At 57.2% G+C, this 24,983-nt stretch overlaps 1 protein-coding gene across 2 annotated transcripts in view; it reads left to right on the top strand.

Annotated features, from left to right (window-relative positions):
* ACE (angiotensin I converting enzyme) overlaps positions 1 to 24,575 on the top strand; it is a 59,782-nt gene extending 35,207 nt beyond the window's left edge. The window contains exons 9-25 of one of the 2 annotated variants that reach the window (XM_065422491.1): positions 827 to 971; positions 3,058 to 3,156; positions 4,480 to 4,602; positions 7,233 to 7,444; positions 8,073 to 8,209; positions 8,577 to 8,735; positions 12,470 to 12,557; positions 13,256 to 13,399; positions 14,620 to 14,811; positions 16,117 to 16,214; positions 17,386 to 17,555; positions 18,647 to 18,870; positions 19,123 to 19,267; positions 19,609 to 19,707; positions 21,135 to 21,257; positions 22,816 to 23,003; positions 23,760 to 24,575. In XM_065422491.1, coding sequence (XP_065278563.1) covers positions 827 to 971; positions 3,058 to 3,156; positions 4,480 to 4,602; positions 7,233 to 7,444; positions 8,073 to 8,209; positions 8,577 to 8,735; positions 12,470 to 12,557; positions 13,256 to 13,399; positions 14,620 to 14,811; positions 16,117 to 16,214; positions 17,386 to 17,555; positions 18,647 to 18,870; positions 19,123 to 19,267; positions 19,609 to 19,707; positions 21,135 to 21,257; positions 22,816 to 23,003; positions 23,760 to 23,956 — 2,543 coding nt within the window. In that variant the 3' untranslated portion in view covers positions 23,957 to 24,575. Of the gene's footprint in view, positions 1 to 826; positions 972 to 3,057; positions 3,157 to 4,479; positions 4,603 to 7,232; positions 7,445 to 8,072; positions 8,210 to 8,576; positions 8,736 to 12,469; positions 12,558 to 13,255; positions 13,400 to 14,619; positions 14,812 to 16,116; positions 16,215 to 17,385; positions 17,556 to 18,646; positions 18,871 to 19,122; positions 19,268 to 19,608; positions 19,708 to 21,134; positions 21,258 to 22,815; positions 23,028 to 23,759 lie in introns of both variants that reach the window. The other variant, XM_065422490.1, reaches the window with a different exon arrangement.
* The last annotated feature ends 408 nt before the right edge of the window (positions 24,576 to 24,983 follow it).

The following is a 24,983-nucleotide window of genomic DNA, read 5'->3' as shown; positions in this document are numbered from 1 at the left end:
CCAACGTGCAGAGCAGTGGGGAGCTGGGCCTGGGACTTTTCTCGTCCTCGTTAGTGGAAAGGTGATTCTCATCCTGAGCGCAGGTTAGAGACAGAAGAGCCCCTTATGGTCCCATCCAACCCCAAACCTGGCCCTGAGTGTGGACGCTGAGCCTTTGGAAATCCTTCCCCGCGGCCTGGCGCCAATGGAGACGAACGCCAGCTGCTTTTCCGCTGTCGCGGTGGCTCTCCAAGAGCCAGCTCCGGCGTCCGGCTGCGGGAGAACCGATTTTTCGGTTCAGTGGCCAACCTGAAACATCAGGACAAAAATCGTTTCGGGTCGAACAAACTTTGGTTTTGAAGGGGTTTCGGAAAAAAATCCAATCAAATGGACGTAAAATTTGAAACCAAAAGTCGTTTCGAATGGAAAAAGCCCCTTTTTTCAATTTTCTCTTTTTCCGGCTGAAACAATTTGGCGAATTTGGTGTGAATCGCCACGATGCTTTGGGGGAGTCGAAGGTGCAGGGTTTTTTGTTTTGGTGGGGAAAAAATAAAAAATTTGTCAAAAAAATGTCCCCCCCACTCTAGTCAGGAGAGCCAGGGAGGAGCGCCTAGCGATGCCATCGCTGAAGGAAAGGGACACGTTGAGCCCTGCGCCTGTGTCATGATGCTTTTTCAGCTCCCCCCATACCCTCCGCAGACCTTCCTGCTCCTCTGGCCAACTAAGGAAGCTGCCTATGCACAACTCCCACCTGCAGGGATCCGGGAGCTCTTTCCAGGAAGCCTGGGCTAACGTCTGCATCCCCCCAGGTCCTTTCCTTGCTTCACTCCGGCTCTGTTTCTTGCAGAAAGTGACATCAACTACCTGCTGAAAATGGCCTTGGAGAAGATTGCCTTCCTCCCCTTCGGTTACCTCATCGACCAGTGGCGCTGGAATGTCTTCAGTGGCCGCACCCCGCCTAGCCGCTACAACTACGACTGGTGGTATCTGAGGTAAAGGGCACGTTGGTGTGAATGCACATATGTGTGTGGTCGATGAACATGCCTGTGCATGTGTGTTTCTTCCCGCACAGGTGTGTGTGGGTGTGCACCTGTGCGCCCATGGGTGTGTGCACATGTGCGTATGTGCATGGGTGTGTGCATAAGTGAACATGCGTGTGTGAAGCGTGAATAGTTTTGTGCTATTTCTGGCTTGAAAGATGCACCAGGTAAACAGATGGTGATTGCTTGTGAGGTGCCCGGATTACTTCACCCTCAGCCCCAGAGTGGGCTGAAATGAATAGAAACAGTGTAGTTGGCATTTTACCCTTGAGAATGGGCTGGGACAAATGTGGCTGGAGAAAAGAAGAAACTGACCCAAACGTCAGACCCGAACCTTTCACTGATGTGGTAGATCAGATACCTTTGGGCAGCCATTGTGGCCACCTCTGCACTCGTGTATCCTGGTTGGGATCGGAAGTGGAGGAACCTTGTGACCAAGGCCGCTCCTGTAATATTTCTGGGAATGGGGAATACCAGAAATCTAACAAGAGAGCATGTTCTTAGCTTTGGGAGCAGGCCAGTACTCTGGTAGATGAATGGATGGATGGGTGGGTGGGTAGGTGGATGGATGGGTGTATATGTGGGTGTGTGGGTGAATAGATGTATGAGTGGGTGTATATGTGGATAGTTGGATGGGTATCTTTGTGAGAAGATGGATGGATGGATGGGTATGTATGTGGGTGAGTAGGTGGATAGATGGATGGATGGGTGTATATGTGGATAGATGGATGGGTATGTTTGTGCAAAGATAGATGGATGGATGGGTATGAGGGTGGGTGATTGGGTGGATGGATGGGTGGGTGGGTGGATGGATGGATGGATGGGTGTATATGTGGATAGATGGATGGGTATGTGGGTGGGTGGGTGTATATGTGGATAGATGGATGGGTATGTTTGGGCGAAGATAGATGGATGGATGGGTATGTGGGTGGGTGTATATGTGGATAGTTGGATGGGTATGTATGTGCGAAGATAGATGGATGGATGGGTGGGTATGTGGGTGGGTGGATGGATGGATGGATGGGTATGTGGGTGGGTGGGTGTATATGTGGATAGATGGATGGGTATGTGGGTGGATGGGTGGATGGATGGGTGTATATGTGGATAGATGGATGGGTATGTTTGTGTGAAGATGGATGGATGGATGGGTGAGTGGGTGTATATGTGGATAGATGGATGGGTATGTTTGGGGCGGGTGGGTGGATGGATGGGTGAGTGGGTGTATATGTGGATAGATGGATGGGTGTGTGGGTGGGTGGATGGATGGATGGGTGGGTATGTGGGTGGGTGGATGGGTGGGGGGGAGTATATGTGGATAGATGGATGGGTATCTTTGTGCGAAGATGGATGGATGGGTATGTATGTGGGTGAATAGGTGGATAGATGGATGGATGGGTGTATATGTGGATAGATGGATGGGTATGTTTGTGCAAAGATAGATGGATGGATGGGTATGAGGGTGGGTGATTGGGTGGATGGATGGATGGGTATGTGGGTGGGTGGATGGATGGATGGATGGGTGTATATGTGGATAGATGGATGGGTATGTGGGTGGGTGGATGGATGGGTGGGTGTATATGTGGATAGATGGATGGGTATGTTTGGGCGAAGATAGTTGGATGGATGGGTATGTGGGTGGGTGTATATGTGGATAGTTGGATGGGTATGTATGTGCGAAGATAGATGGATGGATGGGTATGTGGGTGCGTGGGTGGGTGGATGGATGGGTATGTGGGTGGGTGTATATGTGGATAGATGGATGGGTGGATGGATGGGTGGGTATATATGTGGATAGATGGGTGGGTGGGTGGGTGTATATGTGGATAGATGGATGGGTATGTTTGGGGGGTGGGTTGATAGAAATATCTGAAATTAAGCCCCAGACACGTTCAGGGTTGTTCATCACTATAGCTTCCCCTCTTCCTTCTTCTTGTTTCCTGTTTACTCCTCACACACCGAGGGGTGGCTCATCTGTCCGATTCCTTCAGGCCCCTGCTAATGCTGTTCATTTTGTCCCCCCCACCCCTTTGTTCTACAGAACTAAATATCAGGGCATCTGTCCTCCCGTTTCAAGGAATGAAAGCAACTTCGACCCTGGTGCAAAGTATCACATCCCCGGCAACACCCCCTACATCAGGTACTGGAGCGGCATGTGACTTGCTTCTCGGACCACTCGCGTGGGGGGGGTGCGCTGGGCCAATCCACCGGCCTGAATGTGACGAGCCTCCACTCTAGTCCTTTGGGGCACGTTTATCTGTATCACAAAAGCCACAGGAAGGGGCTGCAGCTTGCTGTCCGGATCAGGCAGGGTCCTCCAGATCCGCAGCGAGGGGCACCCGCAGAGCTCTCGGCCGTACCTATCTGTCTCTCCGGCGGGGAGTTCTGCAGGCCAGGAGAAAGGCCCGCCGGCAAACCTGCGTGGGGCCCTGCACTGGAGTAATAAGGGGTGAACTATGCCGTGTACTAACTAAGTTGGTATGTGGCTGGGCCCCAGTGAGCCTTAAAATTAGTGACAGCTCCTGGAGACTCTCCTATAAAGCCTGGGTAACCTAAAGGTATTCGATGCTATCGCCCCTGATTCTCACAATGTTTGTAATGGCACAACACAGAATCACCATCGGCAGAGCTGTGTGGGGAGCCCAGGTCTGCAATGACAGGGGGTGCTGTGGGTCAGGATTGGGGTACAGCACAGTACAGTATGGGGAGCCCAGCTCTGCAGCGTCAGGAGACCAGAGTACAGAGCAGAGCCGGTGAAATGTACACAGTGCTTCTGTCTGACCCCAGTGCGCTCTCTCATCTCCTCCCCTTTGTCAGCACAAAAACCCCTGGTTGGACTCTGAAACAACCTAATCACACCAGTCACCATCTGGGCACTTTATTGCCCAGGGCCTAGAGTGATTCCAAAGATGTGAAGAATGTAAATGGCAGGAGGGTGGGTGGATGGATGGGTCGGTGTATATGTGGATAGATAGATGGGTACCGGGGTGGGGGACCTCCTCCCTGCAGCGGAGATCGGCTGGTCTCTCCCCTGTTCCCATTGCTCAGCCCTGAGGACTCTGCTGTGGCTCCAAATGAAATGAATAGGCAGCAGGTTTAAAACAAACAAAAGGAAGTATTTTTTCACACAACGCAGTCAACCGGTGGAACTCCTTGCCAGAGGATGTTGTGAAGGCCATGACTATAACAGGGTTCAAAAAAGAACTAGATACGTTCCTGGAGGATAGGTCCATCAATGGCTATTAGCCAGGATGGGCAGGGATGGTGTCCCTAGCCTCTGTTTGCCAGAATCTGGGAATGAGCAACAGGGGATGGATCACTTGATGATTACCTGCTCTGTTCAGTCCCTCTGGGGCACCTGGCACTGGCCACTGTCAGAGGACAGGATACTGGGCTAGATGGACCTTTGGTCTGACCCAGTCTGGCCGTTCTCATGTTCTTATGGCACTTGCTTTCTTCGCAGGTACTTTGTGAGTTTTATCCTGCAGTTCCAGTTTCACAAGGCCCTGTGCCAAGCTGCCAATCACACTGGCCCCCTGCACACCTGTGACATCTACATGTCCAAAGAGGCGGGAGCGAAACTCAGGTGAGAGCCAAGGGTGGATTTGGGAAAGAAGAGGGTGAGCTGCTCAGCCCGGAGCCCCAGCCCTAGCAGGGCGGTTAGAAAGGACCACGAGGGGTCACAAAAGGCAGGGGTGTGTGTGTGTCTTCATTCCCCACTAGCCTCTCTCTCATTGGTTCCCTCTGAAGCATCGGGCATTGGCCACTGTCAGAAGACATGAGATTGGGCTAGAGGGACTGTTGGTCTGAGCCAGTCTGGCTGTTCGTATGGGATCAGTGCATCCATTCATCTGGGGGATATGTGATGGCCTTGCTCCCTACAGGCCGGAGTCCAGGAGGCTGTCAGTCTCTCCACTAGGGCTAGCTGAAGATTACCCTTTAGCTCAAGTGGCTGTTTTAAACGCCTGAATCCCTGTTCAAGTCCCAGCTAAGGACAGGTTCTTCATACAGGGATGGGTGGGGCGATGTGTGTAAAGACTCTGCTTTCTGCAAATCCAGCACTAGTGTAAGTCGGTGCAACTCCAGGCCAGAGCGAAGCCCAAAAACAGAAAGTCCAGCTGTCAAATTTTTAAAGACACCTAAGTGATTTAGGGGCCTGGGTGTCATTTCCCCAAGTGACCTAAGCACATGGTGAGAAGAGATGCTCCCCTGAGCCCGGAGTGGCCAGTTGATCTCCTGAAGCCTGGGAATCAATTGCCCATAATGCTGGCTGCTGTGACTCGGGGCAGACTGTTAGGAAGCAGGGCACAAACCCCAAACTGACTGTGAGTTCTACACTTAAAGCTCATCAAACAGTTACCAAGTGTGAACTCCTCAGGCCCTATAACAGCCTATGCATGGAGTCCCCTTGGATACCCCCATCTACCTCACCACCCAGGTGAAGATACTTTTGTGACAGATGGTCCCTTATGCCAAGAATCACAGCAATATTCAGGTTAGTCCCAGTCTCAACGGACCAGTCACTGACCCCAGGTCACACCAGAGCTCTCACACCAAAGCCAACACTTGTAGCCAATGTTCTCATAAACTATATAAAGATTGATTACGTTGGAAAAGGAAATTAGAGAGTTATTTCCAAGGTTAAAGCAGGTCAATATATATACACAAATCAATTACAATCAAGTTTCAAAAGGGAATAGAAGTTCTATAATCAGCAAGTTGTATATGTCCTTTAGGGCTAGCCCAGGATAAGCGGCTGGGGATCTCTTGCTTATAGCTAGAAAACCCTGGCCCCCCAGCATCCAAGCAGCATAGAGATACCAGGTTCCTTTTGTTTGGGGTTTTTATCCCTTCCTGCCATGTGCTCTGAGCTGCAAACTCAGCTGATCAGAGGAATCCACTTACATGACTCCTCTTCATGGGAAGGAGGGCAGAACAACAAAGTCTTTTATCCTCTTTAACAGGGCCATCCCTAGACATTGTGGTGTCCCATGCAGCCCCCCCGTGGGGGGGACTGGCCCCAGGCCTCTGCGGGAGGAGGGGGGCATTCCCAGGCCTCCGTGGGGGGGGGGCTGCACCCAAGGTCTGTGGGGGGCAGGAGCAGGCTTGGGGGGCAGGGGGGAAACCGCCCCCCAGCACGAGCCGGTGGAGCGGGTTGGGGCCGGGTTGCTCCACTTCCTGCCGACCGGTGATTGCAGGGTGGGCACGCCCCCGCACTCACTGGGCGGCAGGAAGTGGAGTGACCCAGCCCCAGCCCACTCCGCTCTGCTCCCCTGGCTCCCAGCCTTGGGACTTGGGGTCACGGGGGGAACCACCCCCCAACACTCACTGGCGGCGGAGCTGGGAGCCGGCAGAGCGGAGCGGGCTGGGGCCGGGTTGCTCCACTTCCCGCCGCCCGATGAGTGCGGGGCACTCCTGACCCCTTCTGCAGTCCCCCGGCACGTAGTTCAGGGGAAGGGGTGGAGTGGGGGCGGGGCTGGGGCGGAGCAGGGGTGGGAAGAGGCAGGGTGGGGGCGGAGCAGGGGCTTTGGGGAAGGGGTGGAATGGGGGTGGGGCTGGGGTGGAGCAGGGGTGGGAAGAGGCGGGGCAGGAGCGGAGCAGCAGCGGGGACAGGTTTCCTGGCCGGCCGGGCTGGCCGCTGGAGCAGCACGCAGCTGCATAGGGCACCAGGAAATTTGGGGCAATTTGGTGCCCCAAATTTCCTGGTGCCCTGCGCAGCTGCGTAGTTTGCATATTGGTAAGGACGGCTCTGCTCTTTAACGTCCCACAATAGTCTGTCTGGTGTCGATGGACCTTTCCTGTTGGGGAGGACATAACACATTCTGTTGATGATCAGCACTTAACAGCAATTAATGTCTCTCTCCTGTCTGGAGAGTCACAGAGGGTCACAATACAACTGCTCAAATATTACACTATGGGGTACAGATGCTATCAGTGAGATTAATGCATGCAGCAACTCACAAGCATTCAATAAAGTCTAGACACATTTTTATCATTCTAATACCTGTTTTAATAATACTAACACACAGGGGAGCCAGACTGATTCCAGCTATGTGTGTGTCAGCGTTCAATGGAGCCATGGGGATTTTGGCATGAGCTGGCACCTGCTCTGCCAGTATCACACCCGTATCTTGATGTGCAAAACCACCCATGCTGTGCTTGGGGCTGTCCATCTCATTGTCTCTTGCTGGCATTTGTTTTCCCGGTTCTCTGCAGTGAGGTGTTGAAAGCTGGCTCTTCCAAGCCGTGGCAAGAGATCCTCTTCAATCTGACTGGCATGGAGAAGATGGACGCTGGGGCCCTACTGGAGTACTTCAGCCCTGTGACAACGTGGCTTCAGAAACAGAACAATGAAAGGAATGAAACACTGGGCTGGCCGGACTTCGAGTGGCGCCCGCCTGTCCCTGAGGGCTACCCTGACGGCATCGGTAAAGCCTCAGCGCTGTCCCTTTGCCCCAGAGCTGGGTCCAGGGGTGTTGGGAGGTATCCCCAGATGGACACAGCGTGGCATTGCTCAGAATACACGTGGAAGGTGGAGGATGTCTCTGCTAGAGCGCGGTGAGATGGGCTAGTCAGAAATAGCACCGTTCTCCAGCTGGGCTCCGGAGAGCATCACACAATCCCGTGCTTCGTGGGGCACTGCACCTTCCTTTGAAACACGCGTCATTGGCTGGACACCTGATCCACAACTAGATGGACCAATGGTCTCCTTCGTTATAGTAATTCCTGCTCTCCTGATGTAACAGATAATCCATGAGGTAGCATTCTGTGCTGCATTCTGATTGGCTGACTAGTACAGTCTAGAATGCCGGGCTACTCCTGTCCAGATGAACAAAGGCAGATGCTCCACTAGCGTCCACCTGCCACTCATCTGTTGGCTTCTCCTGTCATGTTCCTCTAAGGGGGCACCAGGGCAGGAAGTGGAGCCCACTCAGGTGCATGGAGAGCCTGTGGCACTGGCGAGGGCTCAGTCATGGATTCTCCAAGGAGGTTCTGCTCACACAAGGGGAAGAGCTCATTTGGCGGCTTTATCCATTGGGTTTTTCCCCCTTCTAGATAAAATAGCGGATGAAGCACAAGCCAAAGACTTCTTGGCGGAGTACAACAGCACGGCCGAAGTGGTGTGGAACGCCTACAGCGAGGCGTCCTGGGCGTACAACACCAACATCACGGACCACAACAAGCAGATCATGGTATGAGACCGGGCTGCAGGCCATACAGTGTGATGCTGACAGCAAAGTCAGGCAGGTTGTACCCAAAGTCCATTGCAGACAAGCCCAGAAAACCAGGGCAGCTCCTGCTGTTGCCAGGCGGGAGGCATCCACATACTGGTAGCCAGAGAGTAGCATTCATACGCTGGGAGGTGCCTTTCTCCCAGCACCCCTAAATGAGTTGGGCCTCATTTGTAGATTAGACCTAGACCTAGACCTAGGTCTCTGGCCAGCCCGCGGTGAGAGCATGCCATAGCTGCCCATCACACGCGCCAGTATTCTTAGCGGGGGCTGCGTCTGATCACCCCCAATCGGGTGATTCCTTTCCTGTCCCCCCTTGGTCCTGCAGCTGGAGAAGAACCTGGAGATGTCAGCCCACACCCTGAAGCACGGCATGCAGGCCCGGCAGTTCGACTACTCTGACTTCCAGGACCAGAGCGTCAGGCGCATCCTGAAGAAACTGAGCGACATTGAGAGAGCCGCCCTGCCGGAACTGGAGCTGAAGGAGGTGAGATGAGGGGGAGGCTGGGTGTTCTGGGACAGCACCCACAAGGCCCTGCTTAACATGGAGCGGATTGTGGCCTCCCACGTCTTCCACGCAGAGCTGAGCCAGCACGCTGGGAGCTTCCCAAGCAGAGAAGGCACAATCCCTGCCCCACGGGGTTCACCAACCAAAGACTACATGTCCCAGCATGCAGTGTGGCTTGGCTCTTGAAATGCAGCTGGAGCATTGCATGCTGGGGCCTGTAATCTCCTAGGAAAAGCGGGGGCAGCAGTGGGCTGCTTTGCATAACTCTGTGTTGCTGTTGGCTGGAGGGCTGCACCTGGGCTAGCTCTGATCCTGGAAATACGGTGACCAGACAGGGACAGTCCCGATATTTGGGGCTTTTTCTTCTCTAGGTGCCTGTTACCCTCCACCCCCTGTCCTGGTTTTTCACACTTGCTGTCTGGTCACCCTACCTGGAAATGTGTTTTTCATGATCCAGCGGAGTATGCCAAAGTGTGTCTGCACGCTCCCTCCTTCCCTGCCCGTCCACCTCCTCAAGCAGCACAGTCCGAGCGCAGCCCCCGCCGTAGCCACAACATCACATTAGGATGGGATGGTGGGTTCCAGCAGGCTTGGGCAGGAGGCACAATGTCCCCATTAAAACACCGATTATTCCCAGTCACAATAAAGAGACTTTACTGAGCAGGTCAGTTCGCCCCTAGAGAAATGCTTCCCCCGCCTCCCAGATACGTGTGTGTGTGTGTGTGTGTGTGTGTGTGTGTGTGTGTGTGTGTGTGTGTGTGTGTGTGTGTGTGTGTGTGTGTGTGTGTGTGTGTGTGTGTGTGCGCGTGCCACTGCCCTCTCCTGGATGGGATCAGTACTGCTCAACTGTGTGTGTCCTAGGTAGGACACTGATTAAACCCTCTCCCGATACACAACAAATGAAATCTGTGTTTATCCCATAAACACTGGAAATGGTTACTTGTATCGAAGGGCTTGTCTACACGGAGCTGTAATGCACACCATGGGGGGGGGGGAATTCTAAAGCGCACAAATGTGTTGTACATTGATTGGTCCATGTAGACCCGTGTCACCAACCGGTTGATCGCGATCGACAGGTCGAACCTGGCGACTCTCCCAGTCGATTGCGATCTACGGTGGTGCAGGGGGGCTACCGCTAAGGCAAGCTCCCTGCCTGCCCCGGCCCCACGCCACTTCCAGAAGTGGCCCCCTGTGGGGGGGGGGGCAGGGGTCTCCGCATGCTGCTCCTGCCTGCAAGCACCACCCCCGCAGCTCCCATTGGCCGGGAACTGTGGCCAATGGGAGCTGAGGGGGCGGTGCCAGCAGAGAGGGGCAGCGTGCGGAGCCTTCCAGGAGCAGCGTAGGGCCAGGGCAGGCAGGAAACCTGCCTTAGCCTTGCTGTGCCACCAACCCAGGAGCCTCCTGCGGTAAGTGCCCCCTGGTGGGAGGCCGCACCCCATACCCCCTCCTGCACCCCGAACCCCCTCCTGTATCCCAAGCCCCAGCCCTGAGCCCCCTCCCAGAGCCAGCACCCCAAGATCCCTCCTGCACCCCAACCCCCTGCCCCAGCCCTGCCCCCCCTCCCAGAGCCAGCACCCCATACCCCCTCCTGCACCGCAAACCCCCTCCTGCACCCAAGCCCCAGCCCCCTCCCAGAGCCAGCACCCCAAGCCCCTCCTGCACCCCAAGCCCCTCCTGCACCCCAAGCCCCAGCCCTGGCCCCCCTCCCAGAGCCAGCACCCCATACCCCCTCCTGCACCCCAAACCCTCTCCTGAACCCCAAGCCCCTGCCCCAGGCCTGAGCCCCCTCCCAGAGCCAGCACCCCAACCCCCCCTGCCCCAGCCCTGACTCCCCTCTCAGAGCCAGCACCCCATACCCCCTCCTGCACCCAAGCCCAAGCCCTGAGCCCCCTCCCAGAGCCAGCACCCCAAATGCTCTCCTGCACTCCGAACCCCCTCCTGCACCCCAAGCCCCAGCCCTGACCTGCCTCCCAGAGCCAGCACCCTCTACCCCCTCCTGCACCCCTGCCCCAGCCCTGACCCCACTCCAAGAGCCAACACCCCGTACCCCCTCCTACACCCCAACCCCCTGCACCAGGCTCATCCCGGAGCCCCCTCCCACACTGCGAACCCCTCGGCCCCAGCCCAGAGCCCGCACCCCCTCCCGAACCACAACCCCCTGCCACAGCCCGGTGAAAGTGAGTGAGGGTGGGGGAGAGCAAGCGGGGGGGATGGAGTGAGCAGGGCGGGGTAGATCCTGGGTTGCCCTTAAATTCAAAAAGTGATCTTGGGCGTAAAAAGGTTGGAGACCACTGATGTAGACCCTGCTAGTGTGCCCTGAAGGTTCCTTAGTGCCCTTTAACACCGTGCGGTTTGAAAAAATACTATGTTAGAGCACCCGAGGGAACATTACAAAGAGATATGCTGGAACGAATCCTGTAGATCATGATTCATTCCCGTACATACAAAGAGAAAGTCCTGAAACTCCCCTGATTTTTGGACATCTGCATAAAACTCAAAAATTGCTAAAAATACCCCCCCAAATGAAATTAATCAACCCCCAAAAGCAGAAGCGCTTGTCATGGGCCCTGCTCCTCCTAACACCTCCTGGAGATTCTCCTTTAGTTCCACGTGGTGGCGTCTGTGTTGTAGGGGGAGGCTGAGTTCTGACCCTTGGAAGCCACATAGGGCCAGCCAGGAAGGTCTGAGGCCATGAATTTGGTACCGTGTCTGAGCTGGCTGGCTGATTAGTAATTAGGGCTGGTCAACATTTTTCAATCGAAACTGTTTTTTTGACAGAACATTGTTTTTTTCAACTTCATTGTTTTGCAAAAAGGATCTGCTTTCCATGGAAAAAAACTGATTTCTTTTATCTAAAAACTGACTGCCTGAAAGTCAAAATATTTCAATTTGGACATGCTGCCATGGTGCCTTGTTGGAGTTGTAGTTTGGTTTCCTCATGCCCCCATTCTCGTTTGTTGTTTGGGTTCCCCAATTGGACTCAATGTCGCATGATGCACTGCCTCCCATCCCCAAAAGGGGAGACTCTCGTGCATCATGGGAGATGTAGTCTGACACAGGAGCTCTGCCTATACAGAGAACGGGGGCATGAGGCGACTGACCTATGGCTCATTTTTCAACGGCTCTCTTAGTACAGTTATGCCAGGCGTGGACTGACACCATTAAACCACTTGGTTTCCCATGTTCTCTTGTTGAAAGAGACAGAGAGTGTTTGTGTGGGAGGGCAGGGAGGAGTATCGGCTAGTGCCCAGAGCATGGTAGCGGGATTCCCAGGCTCCAGCCTCCCTTACAGGAGAGACAGAACTCCCATTGAGTAAATGAGGGAGATTTGCATCCTGTGGGTTGGAGATTCGGGCCCCTGGGGCTGCCACTGGCTCACAGATTGAGCTTGGGCAGGTCTCGTCTCTCTGTGCCTCCACTTCCCCCCACCATACACACACCCTGTGAAACGTGGATGTTCGTTCCCTACCTTCCCGGCAGTGGTGAGGCTGAATTCATTCATGTCTATAAAGTGCTTTGAGATCTCTGGATGGAAGGGCCAGAGAAGGGTGGCTGGAGACAGGCTAAGCCGTTGGATTGGGGATTGGTCCTACTTTGAGCAGGGAGTTGGACTAGATGACCTCCTGAGGTCCCTTCCAACCCTGATATTCTATGATTGTCTCCGAGCGCAGAGCAATAAGCAGGCATCTAAGTGGATACAATTTCTTTTTCAGTACAACAACATCCTCTCGGATATGGAGACCACATACAGCGTAGCCAAGGTCTGCAAGGGACAGGGCAAGTGCTATCCATTGGATCCTGGTAAGATGTAGCAAGGCCTCCCGGGAATGGTAGGTGCCCACCACCACCACCCAGCACCTGAAGTTCTCTGAAGAAGCCCCAGAAATTAAGGCTGGGATCTCCATATGTGTGTGCAGCAAACTAGGAGGAAAGAGTGGGACAGTTCCCAAATGCCCGGGCGATTCCAATCTCATTTGATCTCAGCTGTGAGGGCTACAACCCAACAGATCCTAGTATCAATGTGTTAGCCAACCCTACTGGATTGCTCTGGAGCAACTAGGATCTCCCCAGCAGAATGAGGTTCCACCTCATTTCCAGAGCACGTGAAATATAGAGGACGGGTTACATTCACATGGACCATAGAGAAAACTGTGACCAACAAGGGCTCCCCCAGGAAGGCTTTGGGAGAAGGTGACTTAGAGGGAAAAGCGGAGTTAGAACGATGGCAGGGAGCAGCGGTCCCATGGGGTGAGCTCGCGGGGAGCGGGAGACGGTCCCGCCAGGTGAGCTCGTGGGGACGTTTGCAGTAGAGGCCTAGGAGGAGAGCCTGGGCAGGTGAAGGAGGACCGGGCAATGGGAACCGTTCTGGGGTGGCTGATCTACGGGTAGAAGAGGCTGCGGCTGGGGACGTGGGTTCAGCAGGGAACTCCAGGGGTGCCCAGATCCCGGGACGTTACGCGGCACAGCAGGGGGTCCATGGTCGTTTCCTCTCTTTGCAGACCTCACCGACATCCTAGCCAAGTCGCGGGATTACGACGAGCTCCTCTTCTCCTGGAAGGGCTGGCGGGACGCCTCTGGGAAGGAAATCAAAAGCAAATACAAGAGATACGTGGAGCTAAGCAACAAGGCAGCCAGGCTCAATGGTGAGCTATGGAATTGCCTTCCCAAAACGGAGAGGGCCCACCACTTCCTAAAGACACAGCCTGCCCGCTGGCAGACCCTCTCCCAGCTGTGCTCCCGTCCCCGCCCCACTGTGCTCCCGTCCCCACCCCTGTGCCCATCCCACCACACTGCTGTCCCTGCCCCCAATGCGCCCCCATCCCTGCCCCACTCTGCTCCCATGTCTACCCCACTGCACTCCCATACCCGCCCCCCCATCCCCACACCACTGTGCTCCCATCCCCACCCCCTGTGCCTGTCCCGCCACACTCCTATCCCTGCCCAATTCACCCCCATCCCTGCCCCACTGTGCTCCCATCCCCACCCCACTGTGCCCATCCCTGCTCCACTGTGCTCCCGTCCCCACCCGCTGTGCCCGTCCCACTACACTGCTATCCCTGCCCAATTCACCCCCATCCCTGCCCCACTCCGCTCCCATGTCTACCCCACTGCATTCCCATACCCGGCCCCCCGGCCCCGCCCCACTGTGCTCCCATCCCCACCCCCTGTGCCCGTCCCACCACATTCCTATCCCTGCCCCCAATGCACCCCCATCCCTGCCCCACTCTGCTCCCATCCCCACCCCACTGTGCCCATCCCACCACACTCCTATCCCTGCCCAATTCACCCCCATCCCCACCCCACTGTGCTCCCGTCCCCACCCCCTGTGCCCATCCCACTACACTGCTATCCCTGCCCCCCAATGCGCCCCCATCCCTGCCCCACTCCGCTCCCATCCCTACCCCACTGCAGAAAATTTATCATAGGCCTCCAGCTCCCTGCGCCCAACCCTGAGCTCCTCACTCAGACACAATCCTCCTTTTCCTCAGTGCCCAGTTCCCCCCAGGCCTCTGCTTTCCTTAGGCTCCTGTGACAATCTCACCACAGTCCCAGGCGAATGCCTCGCAGGGTTCACGGGCTTGGCTGAAGGGAAGTGGAGTAAAAAGCAGCAGCCCCCAGCAAGGTCCTGGCTGTGGCCTGGAAAGGGGTCAGGGGTCTCTGAGAGCCCAGCGTGACAGGAGCTAGATGAGGGAGACGAGGAAGGTCACCTGGAGCCAACCACAATGGCTCAGTTGGCCGCCCTCACCCCACACTTCCAGCCCCGGAGCGAGGGGGCAGGGCCATCCCCGGGCCAGGGCTGGTGCAGCCCGTGGAGATCAGCGGCAGGGCTCACGATCCCCGCTCTCCTTCTACATCTGGGCAGGTCACCCGGACAACGGGGCCTTCTGGAGATCCCTCTACGAAACGCCCACCTTCGAAGCGGACCTGGAGCAGCTCTACCGGCAGCTGCAGCCCCTGTACCTCAACCTGCATGCCTACGTGCGCCGCGCCCTCTACAACAAATACGGGCAGGAGCGCATCAACCTGAAGGGCCCCATCCCAGCTCACCTGCTCGGTAAGGCCCCCGCTGGGCACGGCCGGGGCCATTGCATTTCTCTTGGGACATTATTGTCTGGGTGCTGGGATGGCCTGGGGCCATTGGCGGCTGAGATGGGCCTTCTTCTCCTTTGCCCCCCACCCCGGAGACCTAACACCCCATCCTCCCAGCTGGCTCCTTTGGCCAGTCTTCCATGGGGCTGTGAATCAGCCTGTTAATGTGGGGGTGATGGTGCTAGTGGGTAAGGGGAGGGATGGCTCAGTGGTTTGAGCATTGGCCGGCTAAACCCAGGGTTGTGAGTTCAATCCTTGAGGGGGCCATTTAGGGAACTGGGGTAAAAATCTGTCTGGGGCTTGGTCCTGCTTTGAGCAGGGGGTTGGACTAGATGACCTCCTGAGGTCCCTTCTAACCCTGATATTCTATGAACGAAAGGGCCCTCGTCCTCTGAAAAACAGGGCCCGTCGTTAGGGACCGGACTTCCCCGCAGATCCAGCACCGGTGAGGCCCGGCTTTGCAAAGAGCCCAGCACATTGGGTGCTGCACGTGTCGAAATCGCCCGGAGCTCTTTGCAAAGTCTGGCTCCGGGTACCAAACTCTGGGCATCCAACCGTGTGAATTGTCTGATCTACCCCGAGTCCCAGCGAGCCGGCTGCCAAGGCAAGAGTTCTGCTTTGCAGTCCGCTGCTCTACAGACTGGGTAATGTTTTCCCCCCTCTCTGGGCTCTTGGCCCCAAGCTGAAGCTGGGTGTCAAAGCCAGGGCAGCTCCATTTCTGTCTCTCTGGCCCCATCCCTGCACTATCTGAGCACCTCTCAAGCTTATATGTGAGGGAAGGGCAGGGCATTATCCCCATTGTACAGATGGGAAACTGAGGCACAGAGTGGCTAAGGCCCAGATCCTCGAAGGTATGAAAATTCCTAACTTCCATAGAACTCAAGAGAAGGCAGGAGCCTAAGTACCTGAGCCTAAGAGACTTGCCCAAGTCACCCGGGAGGTCTGTGGCAGAACAGAGAATTGAACCCAGGTCTGCTAAATCCTAGTCTCGTGCTCTAACCACTGGACCGTCCTGCCTCTCACTGACGGCAGTGGAGTTACACTGGCTTTTGCCAGGTCTTAGCCGGGACCTTAACCTTAACCAGGGCTGAGACTTTCAGAGCCACCCCTGGGATTCCCTTTACAGGCGTCCAAAGCCCTTTGTCATCTCTGAAAATAGCCTAAGGTAGTGACGTCCCTTCTGGCTCCGGGGCTGGGAGTAACTTTGCCTTTGTTCTTCTCTCCCTTTCTCCTCCCCTTCCTGCCCCCAAACCCCCTTGCGGGTCTCTAGGGAATATGTGGGCCCAGTCGTGGTCTAACATTTTTGACCTGGTGACGCCCTACCCTAGTGCCACTAAAGTGGATGCCACCCCGGCCATGCAAAAACAGGTCAGTGCGCTCGAACCCTTTGAGACTCTGCTCTTGGGAACCCCTTTTCCTCTCTCGGTGGTGCTGACTTCCCTTCCCCCGGGAAACAGTCCAGGTCTCAGAATAACCAGCAGTCACTGGGTCTGATTCTCCTCACACTTACACAGACGCGCTCAGTAACAGGAGGTTCTGGGACAGCTCTAAGGAGCAGCTCCGGTTTGCGCCTAACAGAGCACTAAAACAACGAGGAGTCCGGTGGCACCTTAAAGACTAACAGATTTATTTGAGCAGAAGCTTTGGTGGGTAAAAAGCCCACTTCTTCAGAGGATACTTAACATAGCACTGACTCCCTGGCCCATACAGCCCCCCCCTTGTCGTTAGCAACACGAAATATAAACCTCCATCTGTTTATTCCTGAGCTTGGCATGTCCCTGCAGGACCCCGCTGTGCTTGTGCCCTGATTTTGTTGCTCTGCGCCTTATATAGTTATTTTACACCCGTGCAAGGGTGGGGGGTGCTGACATTCTGAGCTGGGAGTGATTTTCACCCACTTAGCACAGCTGGGAATGATGGAACAAGGTGCAAGGCAAAGGAGATTCAGCCCCTTTTCCACCCAGGGTGGAGCTAATAGGACCCACCTGGTCTGGTTACCAGGTGGCGCCAGCAGCAGAACTCTGATTTTCTCTGCAAGGTGCTATCTTGATTCTCTCCAGTTTTACAGCAGAGTATCCCACTCACTGCAGTGCCCTGCCCCAGGAGATAATCCCTGAATCTTCGGCCTAGCGCTGTCTACACTAGGGGTTCGGTCAGCTAAACTAAATCGCTTGGGGAGGGGTGTGTGTGGATTTTCACCCCTCTGAGTGACGTAGCTCTGCTGGTTCCCAGTGTGGACACACTCTGAGTTCCTCCTTCCCGATGGCCTGTGTCTGTCATTGCTCTGTCAGGGACCGCGTCAGAGCCAGCCCTGGCGCTGCAGGAATCCCCCCCCCCCCCCGCTAAATACTCCAAGGGCCTGCTCCTGCTCCCACTGCAACCAATGAGAATTTGGCCCCTGACCCTGATGGGAGCAGGCTCATGCCCTGAGTTTCAGAGGCGAGACGCGCTGCTGTGTTACCGTCCCCGGCTTCCTGCCCCATCCGTCCTGGAGCAACCCCGCCCCCAGCTCCCATGTGCTCTCTCTGCTGTTGCACAGGGCTGGACCCCGGAGAGGATGTTTCAAGAGTCGGACAAGTTCTTTACCTCCCTGGGCCTGATCGCCATGCCGCCGGAGTTCTGGGCCAAGTCCATGATTGAGAAGCCAGCCGGCAGGGAGGTGGTGTGCCACGCCTCTGCCTGGGACTTCTACAACCGCAAGGACTTCAGGTGCCTCCAGGGACAGGGCTGGGCAGTGCCCCAGGCTGGCACTGGAACAGGGCAGAGGGGTCTTAGCAGAGCGATAGCCAATCCTGGCTGCTCCCCGGGACGCCAGGCCCAACGGGCCCCAGGCTGCTCCATGGCCCCCGGGACGCCCGGCCCAACGGGCCCCAGGCCACTCCATGGCCCCCGGGACGCCCGGCCCAACGGGCCCCAGGCTGCTCCCTGCCCCCTGGGATGCCCGGCCCAACGGGCCCCAGGCTGCTCCCTGCCCCCTGGGATGCCCGGCCCAACGGGCCCCAGGCTGCTCCCTGCCCCCTGGGATGCCCGGCCCAACGGGTCCCAGGCTGCTCCCTGCCCACGGCTTTGATGTTTTGTCTGTTTGCCAAACCCAGTGGCAGGGCAGGCAGTTCCCGCCCCTATCTGGAGCAGGATTTTGAGCCCTGGCCCAGGCCTGCAGGCAGATTGACTCTGTCCGTGGCTGGGTATAACAACACAGAGCCACAGTCTGCACCGGGGTGTCAGTCCAGCACCACTTCAGGCCTGCGTCCCTGCAGGAAGCCTGCTTCAGCCCTGGGAACTGCATGTGGGGGGTACGTCCATGCAGCTAAAACAGCCCGCGGCAGGGAGTCTCGGAGCCCAGATCCAGGGACTCGTGCTGCGGGGCTGAAAATAGCAGTCGAGGCTCCAAGACCCTCCTGCCTTGCCGGGTTTCAGAGCCCAGGCTCCAGCCCGGGCCCCAACGTCTACACGGATGTTTTCAGCCTGGCAGTGCGAGCCTGCGTCAGTTGACCAGGGCTCTGAGACTCACTCGCTGTCTGGGTGCATGTCTGTGTTTGTCTGGGTGCATGTCCGTCTGGGTGCGTGACTGTGTCTGTCCGTCTGGGTGCATGTCTGTCTGTCTGGGTGCGTCTGGGTCTGTCTGGGTGCGTGACTGTGTCTGTTTGTCTGGGTGTGTGTCTCTGTCTGCATCAGGTATTTCTATAGGTGCCAACATAATAGTTGCTTGCTTGCTTTCTCCCCTTCTCTCTCCCTCCCCCGCCCCCCATTAACCCGTGCACGCTCTCTCTCTCTCTCTCCCCCCCCCCCCCGCGTTCCAGGATTAAGCAGTGCACGGTGGTGAACATGGACGACCTGATCACCGTCCACCACGAGATGGGGCACGTCCAGTACTTCCTGCAGTACAAGGACCAGCCCATCTCCTTCCGCGACGGGGCCAACCCCGGCTTCCACGAGGCCATCGGCGACGTCATGGCCCTGTCGGTCTCCACACCCAAGCACCTGCACGGCATCGGTCTGCTGGATCGAGTGGAGGATAACAACGGTGAGCTGCCCGGGGGCCGCTCACCAGGGCTTCCCGGAAGTCCGCGAGCCTGGGAGGGGCTGGGGGCAGGTTGTCAGCGGTTGGTCCTGAGTGCTGTTGGCTGCTCATCCAGCGGTCGGCTTAGAACTTTCCAAGGCCCATCAGAGGTGGATGATGTCGATGGGCTGCTGGCCAGTGGGGGTGACGATGGATCTGCTGGGTGGCTGCACGCGCTGCCTCGCTGACCCCCCGTCCACTCCCCCTCCTTTGCAGAGAGTGACATTAACTACTTGATGAGCATTGCCCTGGATAAAATCGCCTTCCTGCCCTTCGGGTACCTGATGGACCAGTGGCGCTGGAAGGTGTTTGACGGGCGCATTCGGGAGGACGAATATAACCAGCAGTGGTGGAACCTCAGGTCAGTCGGAGGCTCCTGCCTGGCATTGGGGACACATCAGATCGCACCCCTGGGCAGCAAAGGGCTCGGAGCAGTTCTCTGCCGCGTGAGGTCCAATCTGGGGAATCGACCCATCTCTTTTCAGTGGAGGATGCTCCCCTTGCAGGTCCCGTCGGGTCCCACAGCTTCCCACTGCGTCTCCCCTCGCCGACCTTGACGAGGTCTCTGGTCATCGCTGCTCTCACCAGTCCCTCTCTGGCTGCGTGCCCCCTCCCCTGCTCACAGGGCGTCTCCCTCCCATCCCGTGGAGCTGTGCTGGCTGGAGGTCCCTAACCGCCACTTTCTCCTCATGCCCCCTGCAGGTTGAAGTACCAGGGGCTGTGCCCACCTGTGCCCAGGTCGGAGGATGACTTTGATCCTGGTGCGAAGTTTCACATCCCGGCCAACGTTCCCTATGTCAGGTACGCAGGCCAGGCCGGGGTTACACGCGTGTGCCCCGGCCCTCCCCTACTGACTCCCTTTGCCTTAGCTTGGCAACGAGCCGGCTCAGCCCGTAGCCACTCATCTGGCCTGGGCGGAAGGGCTGCAACGAGAGGAGGGACTGACGGGGTGGGCCATGGATGGGCGTGGGTGGTCCAGTCTGTAGCTACTAGACCTGTCCAGCAATGCCAAGAACTACAGCCCGGGGGTTATCTGTCTGTCAGCCACGTGCACAGGGAGCGTGCGCAGCTGTGCCAGGGTGTCTCCGGGAGCAGGGCCGGACGTGGTCACGGCTTGGGGGCGAGCCCTCTGGAAAGGCTGGGGGGCTGGGGGAAGCAGTGGTGATGCGAGCAGTGCTGTCATCCATGTTGGAGCTAATCTGCCGTCGCTCTTTGAATGATTAAAGGGCCCGTGGTGCTTTTTGTCAGACTGGGGGGGCTAACCCCAATGTCCTGGGTCCTAAGCGTCCCCTGCAGTCGATTGGGAATATAGCAGCACCTCTGACGATTGACATCGGTATGTCCAAACAGGCACTTGAATATAGCCCCGTGGAGGGTGACCTGACTGGGCAGGACAGTCCCGAAATGTACATTTCAAGGCCCGGTTCTGGGCTGAATGACTCCAGGACAGCATTTGTCCGGATTCCCCATGGCACCGCTCCGTGCCTGCCCGAGGCTCAGGGGCGTGCCAGCCTCTTCCTGGTGGGATGGGGGGGCTGAGGTGGGCCTTAATTCCCCCTTGCCTTGAGGCCCCCCCTGCTCCTCTTCCCCTCCGAGGCCCCGACCCTGGCCAGGCTGGAAGCCGGAGCTGGGCAGTAGGAAAAGCCACCCAGGGAGACCCTCCATCTGCCCTGGGAGGCATGCCCCGGGGAGTGGGGACATGTGCCAGGGGCTGCACTCGGGCACCTCGGCCCCACACCCAGGGCTGGTGGAGGGTCCGGGGCTCCCCACAAGCTAGGGTGACCAGATGTCCCGATTTTATAGGGACAGTCCTGGTATTTGGGGCTTTTTCTTATATAGGCGCCTATTACCCCCCACCCCCGTCCTGATTTTTCACACTTGCTGTTTGGTCACCACAGCAGCCCAGGCTCCCTGGGTGCCTCTTGCCACTGTCCAGCTCCGGCTTCCGGCCTGGCCAGGGGGTGGAGCCTCTGGGAGAAGAGGAGGAGCATGGGGCGGGGCCATGGAGCAGGGCGGGGCTCCTGCACGTGTCCCGTTTTTGCATTTGGAAAAGGTGGTCACCCTAGCTCCATGCTGTATAGCGCGGGACTGGCTCTGAGGCCTGCTGCTCCCCGGACTCTCAGACAAAGCACATGCGCGGCCAGGTTCCACCTGGCCTGGAAATACTTGACGTGGCCTGTCGAGGCCCCAGAGTTGCTGCTCACGTTCCCTCCAATCCCCCAATCCAGGTACTTTGTCAGTTTTGTGATCCAGTTCCAGTTCCACCAAGCCCTCTGCAAAGCTGCCGGTGACACAGGGCCCCTGCACAAATGTGACATCTACCAGTCCAAGGAAGCCGGAACCCTGCTGGCGTGAGTATGGCAGCGGGAAGAGACCTAGGGGGTCGTCCAGAGCCCGCGTGGCGGGAGTAAGAACGCCAGGGGGCCGGTACAGAGCCTGCCCTCTCAGACGTCTCCTGATGGCCTTTTCCAGTTCCCGGGCCCCAGTTTTAAATCCCTCCTTTAACCCCGGGGACTTTCGCCTCTGTGATGGGAGCGAACGTGTAGGGCAAGTGACTGAGGGCCAGGACTCCTGGGTTCTATTCCCAGCTCCCCAGCTGACTCAACAGGAAAGTCACTTAAGCCTCCTGTTCCCCATCTGCAGCCCCAGCAGCTTCCCAGAGGGCTGCAGTAGTGACTGTTGATCAGGTGCTTTGGGATCCTTGTGCCTCACCAGTCCAAAGGCTTGTGGACAGGCTGGTCTCCAGTACCTCTGCGTTCGCCTCTGCCCCACCCTGCCGGTGACATGGCTGGCTCAAGGTGGTGGAGGTGGGAGGAGCAGCTGAATTCCCCGGGTTATCTCAGTGGGTGCATCTGAGCCAGTCAGTATCAGCCGCTGTTTGAAAGGGGTTGGCCGCGTTTGTGGGAACGGACTTGTCTTTCGCTAGGGCAGAGGGCCCTAAACTGTGGGGCGCACCCTGATGGGGGGGGGGGGGGAATGTTCATGGGGGTGTGGCAGAGCCTGGGCCAGCCCCCATGGGGAGGGCAGGGAGGTAGCGCCACTCAGCCCCGCTCGGCCCCCAGTTTCCGGCCCTGACCATGGCTTGGGCCCTGGCTTCACCTCAGCCCCCGGCTCCCATCCTGGCTTCTGACTGCAGCCCCTGCTCCCAGCCCTGGCTTGGCTCCCGGGGGGGTGGATAGATTCCGTTACTGGTAAGGGGGGGGCCTGACAGAAAAAGTTGGGGGACCACTGCACTAGGGAGATATGGTGCAATATTAGAAGCCACCACTAGGTGGCGCCTTGGTTTCTGCAAGGATTAAGGCTGGTTTTAGGGAAGATTCCCCCCAAGAAAAGCAATACCAGACTTAACCCTTTCACTGCTGCATGGGTCTGCAGCGAGACTGCTCTACACCGGAGCACCGGGTCTTCCTCTGAGCTACGGTGCCCTGTGTCAGCACGGCCTGGTCCTGCCGGTTAAACGGCCTCCCTCTCCACACCCTCCAGCGCGTCTGCCTCCTGCCTCGCGCCCCATTAAAGCCCATGGTTCAGCCCCCGCCCTCTGCATTAGTAACGGGCTGGCCTTGCCTGCATGCGATCGTGGCGCCCCCTAGAGGAGGCCTTTGGCACAACCCACCGGTGCTGCCTAAGGGTCTGGCTGCCCAGCGGTCGGAGGGGTGTGGTGACGCGCCCAAGCTAGCTTGGACACGGACAGCAGAGCCCCTGGACCCTGGGTACGTACTTGGGCGGCTCGTCCATGACGCCGCGGCTTCGCTGCTTTTGGTACCCATGCTAGCTAGCTGGGGTGTGCCTCCATGCGCTGCAGTCACCCGCCTGATCGTCTAAGCGGGCCGGGGCAGGAGGCCGGGGCTGTTTGCTATGGCACCCGCGTCGGCTGCAGCAGTGCCTGGAGGAGCTCGCTCTCGTCCGCAGGAACGCCATGAAGCTGGGCTTCAGCAAGCCCTGGCCGGAGGCCATGCAGCTCATCACAGGGCAGCCCAACATGTCAGCCGACGCCCTGATGACCTACTTCAAGCCACTGACGGACTGGCTGATCCAGGAGAACACCAGGACCAGGGAGACCCTGGGCTGGCCCGAGTACAACTGGACGCCGTATGCGGGTACTTCCAACTCCAGCGGAGGGGGTGAGAGAGTTCTGCCCAGCCGCAAACGCGGCGTGTTACGTGGGAGGCCTGGCTTGGCACGCTGAGTCCCACACCACTGTCGTTCCCAGCCGGCCCCGCTTGCTGGCAGGCTCTGGGGGCGAGACCACGGAGTGAAGGGGTCACTGAGACTGGACTCCTCCCTCTCCCCCCTCCAGCACGCAGCAGGGAGGGGCTGCCGGGCTGGGGGGAGGAGCTTGCCCTGCTGCTCTGTGGGATTCACCCTCCAGGGCTGTCAGTCGTCGCCGGCATGATGTTCACACCTGAGGACCGGGTCCATTCACGGGTGGGGTTAGAAGGGATCTAAATGAGGCTGCTCTGTTTGGGAAGTGGGGGGGCTGGAAATGTCCGTTGGGCTGGAGTGGGGGAGTGCAGGCAGCTCGCTGTCACAGTCACACCCTGCACAACGCGTCACAAGGCGCTTAGCTCAGTCGCTGCCAAGACAGCCTGGTGCTTAGGCTCCTTCGCCGGTAGACCCGGCCCTGGCAAACCGGTAGCAACAGACGCTTCCCCCCGAGCCAGGGGTCTGTTTTCAAACGCTCCCTGGGCAAGGACCCACCCGTGAGTCCGGGGCGTTTTTCTGCCGACAATCCCCTGGGGTTACATGGCTCCACTTGCGCAGAGGAATGGGGCCTTCGGCAGATCCACCCATTTGCCATGCGCCCGCCCAGCAAATCGCTCCAACCCCCCCTTTTCTTCTTGCTTCTCAATCAGGTCAAGCGCAGTCTAGTGCCAGTGCCAAAGTCCATTTCCTGGGGATGTCGCTGGATAGCAACCAAGCCGCCGCAGGCCAGTGGATCCTGCTTGTCCTCGGACTCCTCCTCTTCATTGCCACCATCGTCCTGGGCGTCAAATTCCGCTCCTCAAGGAGAAGGGCCCACAAATCCAGCTCGCAAATGGAACTGAAGTAATGCCGAACCTCACTCCTTTCCTTTGCCATGTATGCCCACCTGGGCCTAATGTGTGGGTGTGTGCAAGGTGTGTGTGTGTGTTTGGGTGGGTGGGTGGGTGTGTGCGCACATATGGGCCTGTGTGTGTCAGGGGCATGTGTGCGAGCCTCATGTGGCACTGAGGCAGGAGTGCAATCAGATGCATAGGACTCTTCCTTCCAATCAGGTCAAAACTTTTTGACTATGCAAGAGCCAAAGCAGCAGAGAATTATTTATTTGTCACTGTTTGGATTCCCGGAAAAAAGAACCCCAAGACGAGGAGTGGGATCGTGTGGCTTGTTTCTTATGCCCCCTGGGGCTGATGGGCCAGTTTGAATCAACATTGCATTGATGAATCCCCTAGTGATTGGAAATGGTTTTATTAATTGGGCAGGGGAGTCGGTTTGTGCCTGGAAGTCATTTCCACAGCTCCGCTGTGCGGTTGGGAACACCGAAAGGGCTCATGTTAGCAGTAGGAAGCGTTTTGCGGGAAAGGGGCTGTTTGCTTCCCAACAGAGTCCCTCCCTCGGGCCTGTCCACCCGCCAGGCTGTTTACATGCATGGATGAAAAATAAAGTGTCATGTTTTTCCCCCTGTAAAATGTCCCTGTTGTTTGTTCAGGGAGTGGCAAGGGGCAGCCTTCTGTTACACTCACAGCACGTACACATACAGATAACAACAGAAATCCTCTTACTGGAAGGTTGATGAATCGGAGCCTTGGATTGTTGCTTGCTTGCGCTCCAGCGCTGTGCCTTCAGACTGTGTAGCTTCTCCCAAGCATACACGTGTATCCGATTCTCCGTACTTAAACACCACAGCTGTGAACTCAGACCCCTGGGGACTGCACAGTCACACGCCCGATTCCGTTGTCTGAGAGCACCACCTTGGAAATTCCAGAAACAAAACAAAAACCTTTGTTTGAAACGTGTGTTACAGTTGCTCGGTGGCTTGAGATGGGCTGGCTGGATGGACAGCTGCATAACCTGGGTGTGTGGCCCCAGAATCTGCT

The sequence above is a fragment of the Emys orbicularis genome, chromosome 25 (assembly GCF_028017835.1).
Source record: "Emys orbicularis isolate rEmyOrb1 chromosome 25, rEmyOrb1.hap1, whole genome shotgun sequence".
Taxonomy (NCBI): Eukaryota; Metazoa; Chordata; order Testudines; family Emydidae; genus Emys; species Emys orbicularis.
The sequence above is the reverse complement of the archived record's forward strand: the minus strand, read 5'-3'. Positions and strand labels throughout refer to the sequence as shown.